The following is a 9,175-nucleotide window of genomic DNA, read 5'->3' as shown; positions in this document are numbered from 1 at the left end:
GGAGGGAGAAGAACCCAGCAGCCATGTGAGGTCTTAGAAGGAGCCTGTGGCCATTACTATAGGGGGGTGGTCAGGGATGTTTGTCAGGGGCTAGATGGGACTAGCCAATGAAGTTTAGGGCAGGTGGGAGGGGCAGAGCTAAGAGTTATCGATAAGGGCACGCTTTTCCAGATGGGAGATAGTAGCACCCAGCAATTGTGCCAAGAAGACAAGTTGAAAACAAGCATCTCTGTCTCTGTCTCTTTCTGTGTATGTGTGTGTGTGTGTGTGTGTGTGTGTGTGTGTTTATCTGAGGATTCAAGGGAAGCTGGGAGAAGGGCTGGCAGTGTGGCCGATTCCAGAGCAAAGGTGGATGGCACTAACGCTACAGGCAACACCCCTACATAACAGGGTCTGAGTTAATGAAAAGTGTGGAGGGAAATCTGAGAGGTGATGCTCCATCTCGTCTTTGGACACCAGAAACTCATGCGTGACTCAGTGATGAAGGAAGTCAAGCCCAGCTGAAGAGACACAATAGCATTCAGACTTTACTGGCCTGAACCGTCAGGTCTGGCGATGAGGCTTGGGTTGTTTGTAGGCAGTGTCCTATAATGCGAAGTGTAGACGTTTCTCCCCAAGCAAAGCATTACTGTTACCTTTCCAACCTTTCCAACGTCCCTTACAGGGGACTCATTCACTAACTTCAGACTCTCAAGTCTCCGCCACCGTGGGGGATGGTGAGAGGAGGAAGTGGGTGGGGTGGGCACAGGCTTTAGAAAGCACACACCGTCTAGCTGTGGCTGCAAGCACAGACACATCAATGGAGATCACTGGCCTTGACAGCGCCTCTGCCCCATTTAAAAATTCACCTGGAAATATTTTGTTTGTTGAGATAGTGGTCCCCCCTCCTTTGCCCAGGCTGGCCTCAAAGGCCAGCGCTTCAGACAATCTTTTCACGATAGCCTCCTTCTTACTACCTGGCTTCAAAGGGATTTTTAAACGTTAAATCTGAGTTCTTATTCACACTCACAAGGAACCAATACTTTTCATAAGGTCTGTTTGAAACACGGTGGTAAACCTACAAACTGTCCCCAATGTCGCCAACACTGAAGCATTCAGTGAGCTGTTTCCAAAGTGAGGCAGAGGCACTGTGTCATAGAGAACAAGAGATGGCCCCAGGTAGGTAACAGCCTCCTGGACTGTGGCATGCCCTTACGTCAGAACAGAAAAGCACAGCACAGACTGATTTAATAGGATGGCTTATTCAGAAATGTAAGGTGTATGAAACATACTCTTGAATTTGCAGGGCTCATTTGGAATTTACACAGACACACACACACACACACACACAGACAGACAGACAGAGAGAGAGAGAGAGAGAGAGAGAGCGAGAGAGCACTGTCCTGAACTGACTCACCTATCTCTATAGTCCACGGTTCTAGAACATTCCAACTAAACCACTATTTCTCATCCACAGAAACTTTCAAAGGTTGGTAGGTCCCCTCAAGGTCCTGAGTTTGTGATTATAATTAGAGGGGGAAATGAACAGTTTATATTTAACTTTCTTGAAACCCCCCAAATACATCTCCCCCACTGAGACAGAAATACCCACCAACGTTTCTGCAGAACTTCTGCTTCCAGATCCCCGAGGTACTGGCAGTGACGACCGTTAGTACCTGGTGGCCAGTCACAGTCGGCTGAAGTGGCTTCCCCACTGATGGAGACACATGAAAAGCCATTTCCCGTTTTCACCTCGGGAGTCCGCAGAACAGTTAAACCACCAGGTGTACAAGTTAGACTTGAGGCCAAGTTCCTCTTTCAGGAGTTGTCATTATCCTAAACATACCCATTCTAGACATCCTGACCACACCGGCTGGGAGGCGCCCTGGAGCCGGCTCCTCATCTGTAGCCCAGTTATTCCGTCCCTGAGGAAAGCATCCACTCTGACATCGGGACACACATTATAGTTCACTATGCCTGGGTGGATTTAAGCAGGACTATTCTGGGACAGCAGAGTGAGCAGAAAACAAGGTGGGGGGGGGTGAGTACTTGCCATTCCAGCAAGGACACCCTGGCCTCTCCTTCTTTCCCATGCCCATCTCCCATGGGCAGGCCAGCAGGGAACTCTCTGGACTCCCCTGGAGCACAGCATGAGGCCCTTGTTCTGGAGGGAACTGCTCTACACCTGGAGATGTGGATGCGGATGCGCTTGTCTTGGAATGCCAGAATCTGAAGAGGAAGGGCCTGCCGACCCAGCCTCCTGCTGTAAGACCACACAGCCCTGCCAAAAGAAAGCCAAAAACTCTGTTGGTCTTTCATTTGCAAAGGCTCCCGTGTGACAGCCCACTTCTAATCAAGTAACCCAGAGGTCCCTCTTTTTACAGTTCTGGCTTTTGTTATGATGGCTTCAGCCATGAGCTCCGCACTTGATATCCCCTGCTTGGTTAAGAGACTGGGAAGCTGGGAGGATAGAAGGGGCAGGGCAAGGTCAGCTCTATGACTTAGCATGAGACACATCTGTGTCACAGCAGGGGACTTTCTATGATAAGGTGGCTTCTGTCTAAGACAGTACTTTCCCCCTGAAAGTGGCTAGACAATTTTGGGGGACTCTGTGGGGCTCACAATGTCAACTCATTCAAGGACAAGTCTAAATCTATGAAGTGAAAGAAATGGGAGGAATGGACCCTGGAAACACGTCCTAAGAGGCCAACAGTTCTCTGCCTGCGTGAGTGTCAGCGTGCAATCCCCAAGCAACATCAGCAGCATCTCTAACACACGCTGGAAAGGGATTCTGGGCCAGCAACACGTAGTCAGACCAGATCCATGGAGGCCAAAGATGGCGTCACCATGGCTCTCTGGAGCAAGTGGGATGTGGAGAAGGGACTGGCGCAAAGGCATGGCTCCAGACTCCATCAAAGCAAAGGGCTTGGGCACAGGGGTTGTTTGGTGTCTGTCTCCAGGATTCAGTCCAGGCTGTTACTACATCTCAGTGTCCTGATACCAAGGGCTCCATGACCTTAACTCAGGCAACCACACCACAAATGGAGCAAGGGAGGTTGGGGGCGACAGCCTCAGGCAGTGAATAATTCCCTCTCTTACCCCACCTGCAAAGTGACAATCCAGAGTCTAGAACTTCCAGGGGGGTATCAGACTAGAAACCCAAGGCCATCTTCACAGCACCTTCAGTAAATCTGCACTTGTGGCTGTAACAGAGAAGCAGGTGTGTGTGTGTGTGTGTGTGTGTGTGTGTGTGTGTGTGTGTCATGAGCTGGCAACTTGACATCAAGCCTGATGACCTGAGTTTAATTCCTAGGGCCTGCATTGTAGAAAACACTTGAACTCTACTCACACACTATGATGCATGGTACATACACACACACATGCACACATATACTCACACACACACTCATGCACACACGCCCACGCAAGCACAGGTGCACACACATACACCCACAAACGTGTGTGCACATGCTCATACACATGTGCACACACACATGTGCAAACACACTCACACACACAACCATACACACAAAGCAATACAAACTGAAGGAGAGAAAAGGATGTCTGTCATGGTTGTCATTTACTTCTACTCTTGCTTCATTCCCATGGAGCCGCTGGTCCTAGCAAAACTGCAAATGCACAGCGAGGCTCAGCCTAAGCTTTCCCAAGTGCTCCCTCATCCAAGCAGGAGCCCGCCTCGACCAAACATCCCGTCCACCTGCCAAAGCACCAACCAAATGTTCATTTATTGGCTACACCAGGCATGGGGCCTACACAAGGAACTGACAGCATGTGCCAGGCAGCTTGCCCACGGCCCGTGTGGAATGGGAACTCTGAAACGTAAGGACCTTACCACGTGTGGCGGAATGAAGGCAGACACAACCCCAGTGGGATGGCATCCCAGAGATAATACACACGGTTAAATTACTAAGTCATTGTTTAGGACCAAAACACTTCCACAAAAACAGCACACAGAAAACCATATAAATTACATTTAAGGTCTGCACAGGATTCTTAAAAAAAAAAAAAAAAAAATTTAACAATACTGTTTTCTGTACAACGTTGCTTCCTTTCGAACATTCTAAACCCAGGAAACATTTTCCCTTGAATTCCAGAAAAGTAGGCAAAATACAAACGCAGTATAATTAAAACCCTTCACAAAAATACAAAAGCGTGCTGGTTTTTGTAAAGGCACCTTTTTCCTTTAATACAAGGCACTCCCAAGGCACTGTTCAGAGGTCCCTCTGTCCTTTGGACCCCAGCAGATGGCAGCATCCTGCTTTTGCTGGTCTTAGGCTGTTAAGAACATGTTCAGCATTGAGCCACAGAGAGAAAGAACTCTCTCAGTCCTCTGCCAGCAGGAGGCTCACTGAGCATCTGAGCTCCAGAGCGTCTCTCTGCTGCCCTTTACAGCCATGTTCACCCCCAGTCTCTGAATCCTCGGCCCATAAAACAGGGAGTAAAGATGTAGCCCGTTTCTTTGCACAACATCCTTAGCTCACTACCCATCTACCATCAGGATAAAGTAGACAGAGGTGGGGTCTCCCTGTCCTGTTTTTGAGGTGGTCATGCTGCCTAGGGTCCCTGTCTGAAGTGGCCTCCAGCCAAGCCGGGGCTGCAGTGTCAGTTTTATGGGCACAGAGTGCAGGAGATAGTATAAGATCTCTCACAGTCTCGGGTGGACAGGCTCCAACCAGCTTGCCAGTCCCTGGGCTCTGGTGATGCCCTCCCCCCTCTTTGGGACTTATCAGAGCCATTTTGAGGTCCCCATCTGGTCACATCAGGGCCGGTGCTCCAGGCCCCAATACTTCTCAGGCTTCAAGCTGGACGTGGGCCTCGTTCACCTGGAGTGTGTCATTGTCTCCCAGGAGCTCAGTCTCTGGCACAGAACCCTCTTCCTCCTCCTCTGCTTCCTGCACAGGGCTCTGGGCCACGTCTTCTGGGATGTTCTGTGCATCTTCGGTGCCCTCTGAGAGTAGGGCTGCCCTGTCCGCCACAGACGTGTTAGAAGGTGCTGTGGTGACATAGCCAGTGCTCGTGGAGCCGCTGCCACTGTGGTGTGAGCTCGGCTTGGGGACCATCTGAGGGGGCACCTGCTGTGGGGCCATCTGCATGGGGATTTGGACTGGGTAGAAGTTGGGCAGGTAGGCCCCGTACGCTGGTACTGGCTGGTAGCCATTAACTGGGATATACAGCTGTGCTGGGGGCACCAAGGGTCTGATCTGACCCTTCATGGGGATGAACTGAGGCTGTGGGAAGGGCTGGGCCTTCTGCTTGGGTGCCATATAACGGGCATTACTCACATTGCTCACGGGGCTGGTACTCAGGGAGCTGGTCTGTGTGGTGTTGCTGGCTCCTGAGGTCTGTGCCGAGCTATTGTAATTGGATAGGTTGCCCCAGGACCGGAGCCGGCTGTGGATGTCCTTAAAGCGGGGCCTCCGGCTAGGAAACTCATTCCAGCATTCAATCATGAGGGCATAGACCCAGGCGGGGCAATCATCTGGGCAGGGCAGTACCTGCCGGCTACGGATCATCTCCACCACGTCCTGGTTGGAGTACCCACAGTAGGGCTGCAGGCCGTAGCTGAAGACCTCCCAGAGGACCACACCGTAGGACCAGATGTCAGAGTCAATGGAGAACTTCCCATACATGACGGCCTCGGGTGACATCCAGCGGACGGGCAGCAGCGAATTGCCCATGAGTTTGTAGTAATCTGCGGAGTACACCTCACGGAAGAGGCCCAAGTCTGAGATCCTCACGTTCAGCTTGTCGTACACCAGCACATTGCGTGTGGCCAGGTCCTTGTGGACCACATGGTGGCTGGACAGAAACTCCATCCCCGCGGCAATCTGCGCCACCACGTGTACGAAGTCGGGGGGCTCCAGGGCTGACTTCACCGTGCGGTCGTCATCGGTGCTGCCCACGTCGGAGTGTGGCGAGCGCATGACCAGGAACTCGTGGAGGTCGCCGTGGGAGCAGTAACTGAAGATCATGCTCAGGGGTTGGTCTTTGGTCACCACACCCAGTAGGCAGACGATGTTGGGATGCTGCAGCCGTGCCCGTAGCATGGCCTCTTGCCGGAACTCCTCCCGCAGGGGCCCCTCAGCCTTGTCTTTCAGCGTCTTGATGGCTACCGCCTGGGTTGGTTCTCCTGGGGTGGGCCCGAACAGGTGGCCCTTGTAGACCTTGCCAAACCGGTCCTCCCCAAGCTCCTCCATGAACCTCACTGTGGACAAGCTGATCTCTTTGAGTTTGGCCTGCCAAGAGGGAAAAGTCAAATACAACTGTCAATGCAGTACCAAAGCAGAGTGCCTGGGATCATCATTGCTGGCAAGGCCTTGCTGGTCCCTGGGCTTGGCCTGCCTGGCAACCCTTTTGACGCTTACTTATAGCTCCAATGCCATGAGGCTACCCCCATCTGAAACCCTCCAGAACAAACACAGCTCTATGTTAAGTCTCTCCAAAATGTGAGCGTGCACCTCCGTGCCCCCACCAAGGCCTTATGCACATGCATGCCTATATCTATTCACACAGCTGAGCCGAGAGCCAGTTTCCTAGAATCACCCAGGGACCCTACAGAGCTATCCATCACATCTCTCCCAGCATGCCCCACACCACAGCAGGATGCTCTGTTTTTCTCATGGGCCCATGGTGTCCTGCCCTTAACAGTCTGCCTATTGGAATTTGGTCATTTCAGAGCCTAGCACCACAGCCTACAGAGCCTGCCTCTGAGTCTCACTCTAAGACTTTCCTCTGCACTAAATGATCAGTTCTTTGGATAGAAGTGACACCCAGTGACATGGACCCTCCCCCACTTCTTCTGGGTGGATGATCTGTAGCCTCTAAGGCTTGTGCCTGCACTCCTCAAAGACCAATCCTAACCCACAGCAAGCAGCAGGAATTCATGGCTGAAGAGCTGAATGAGGCAGCCTTGTCCGCGGCACCCCAAGAGCCTTCAAAGTCACCCGAGACAGAACACTGGTCTCAAAGCCAGTCATGAGCTAGGTGTGCATGTCTGAGGCCTGGTGAGGCCATTACCTGTCATATACAAAAAAGTACCCTAATTTCTCAAAAATGCACGGTAATCTTCAAATGGTGGAGCAATCTGAAATCTCCTTTTCTGTGCCACCCTAAGGGCAAAACCAGAGCAGCTCAGTGGACTAGGGAGGTCCTGGGGAAGGTGGAGGAGAGGGTCAGTCTCAGGTGTGAATCCCACAGACATCCATTCCCATCTATTTACAGAAGCAGCCACAGAAGCTACACTCTGTTTTCAATGCTAAGCTACCCACCTCTACCCCAACTACACCCAGGGAAAGTATGGCTGACTGTTTCCAGGTTCTGCTCTCTTTTGCTTTTTACCCAGAGTTCCTCAGCTCAGTGTGTGGAGGAAATCCAGAGTCCAGTGTCATAGGAACCCCATCCTGAGCTCAAGCTAGAGCACACAAGAGGGCCTATGTAGGCTTATCTGCTGATACCCCATGTTTCTGCTGGGCCCTATCAGAGCTGCTTCCTAGAACCCTCCCAGGAGGACTTGTTTGTGCTGGCTGACACTTCATCCCTGCTCCCCACCTCTGTCCCTCAAAGAGCTGCCTCATTAATATATAGGCTGGAGGACCTGTTTGTGCTGGCTGATGAGAGGCATCTCCATGTCCTGGCTGGGCGAGGCCATCAGCTGCCGACGCTGTGGGGTGGAGGCTGAGGCCTTTTGTTTGTTGCGGCACATGCAGACAAGGAAGAAAAGGCAGGCGATGACCAGGGGGATGGCGATGCTGGGGACCAGGATGTACAGGATCCCCATCTTGCTGCCATCTCGGGGACCTGGGTACCACAGAGAGGATTCATGAGTTTTTAGAAGGTACTCTCTTTTCAACTACAAGCTCTCCACGCCCCTCCCACCACCAGGCAAAGAATTCAAGTGTGGTGAGCTGTTCCCACATTCCACTCTTGTAGCAGGATACTTATTCTGCTACATTGTATTTGCAGTGGAGCTTAGTGATTAGGCAGTAGAAGAGGAGGTGGAACTGGGAGAGGAAGAAAGGAAGGGGCGGGGAGAAAAAAAGGAAGGGGAAGTAAGAAAGAGAAGAAGAGCAAGAAAAGAAGGAAGCTAGCAGCTGTGGAGAACCACGGGTGAACTGAAAGCTGTCCTGGGTAACAACTTCTATCAAAAGGTCAGATATTGGGTAACAATTCTAATTGTGTGGGCATCTTGTCAATTGAGCATTTTAAAATATATAATCCTTTAGGTAATCATTAAGCTTTAAGAGTCTTCATTTTACCGGGTACTGAGAGGATGGCAGATATTGTCTGGGGTTCAGTCAAGCTTTTTGATTGCATCTCATGGAGCCCTGGTCAGAGCCGAGGAGTAGCAGGAACATGGTGGCTGTCTGGAAACAAGCCAGACCGGGTACCATTTTCTAAATATTTCCCCATACAGCTGGCTGTCTTTCATTTTGATCCAGGGCTTTTTGATAACCTTTCCTCTACTTAACATTTTAATACATTGTAACAGTTTTGTATAATGATGCTATCTTTCAGGATAACAATTACTGATTCCTTTGATGTAAAAAGAGTACAGGCAGGCAACCAGAGCAAAGGATTTTTGACTGATGATCCGGACCAACAAACAAGGACCTTCCGATTTTCCCTTCATCCTTCTCAAGGAAAAGATGAGCTCTGTCTCCATATAAAGAACTTACAGGAAGGTACAAAAGGGCACACGAGGAGACAAACTGAAGGACAACAGTAAGAAGGGTTAGGTGAGAGGCTGACAGACCCTGGGCAGCACATGACAGAAGGCTGGCTGTCCCTGGATGGCTTTCCACCCCATGTACCATGGTAACTGAAGCCACTGAACTTCAAGGATAGCTGGTGTGGTCTGAGGAGTTAAGGCTGACCTCCCCTCTAAGAGTGGGAGGTGGGCTCTCTAGAGGGAACCATGGGCTTCTCCTTCCCCTCGCGCACTCAGAAATAAGGACATCAAACTTAGATACTCTTTAAACGGCAAGCAAGCCCTTTCTAGTGAGTGTATATCTGAAATAGATGACTCTGGTACCACCTTGGGGAGGGACAAAAAAAAAATCACCATACCTAAAACCCAGTCTTGTCACCTGGTCCTTTGAAATAACATACAATAAAACAAAATGACAGACAACACACTCCTCTGTCCCTATGCAGCAACTTCCCCAGAAAGGATCAA

The 9,175-nt window shown here is 50.8% G+C and overlaps 1 protein-coding gene across 3 annotated transcripts in view; it reads right to left on the bottom strand.

Annotated features, from left to right (window-relative positions):
- Positions 1-3,898: 3,898 nt before the first annotated feature.
- The window catches only part of Ror2 (receptor tyrosine kinase like orphan receptor 2), a 183,637-nt gene continuing 178,360 nt past the window's right edge, over positions 3,899-9,175 (bottom strand). For 2 of the 3 annotated variants that reach the window (XM_034510931.2, XM_076939013.1), the window contains 2 exons: positions 7,595-7,797; positions 3,899-6,236 (listed from right to left, as the gene is read on the bottom strand). In XM_034510931.2, the coding sequence (XP_034366822.1) occupies positions 4,791-6,236; positions 7,595-7,797 (1,649 nt within the window). In that variant the 3' untranslated portion in view covers positions 3,899-4,790. The remainder of the gene's footprint in view (positions 6,237-7,594; positions 7,798-9,175) is intronic. The other variant, XR_013112054.1, reaches the window with a different exon arrangement.

Source organism: Arvicanthis niloticus, chromosome 8 (assembly GCF_011762505.2).
Source record: "Arvicanthis niloticus isolate mArvNil1 chromosome 8, mArvNil1.pat.X, whole genome shotgun sequence".
Lineage (NCBI taxonomy): Eukaryota > Metazoa > Chordata > Mammalia > Rodentia > Muridae > Arvicanthis > Arvicanthis niloticus.
Note: the sequence above shows the minus strand (reverse complement) of the source record. Positions and strands in the feature narration are given on the sequence as shown.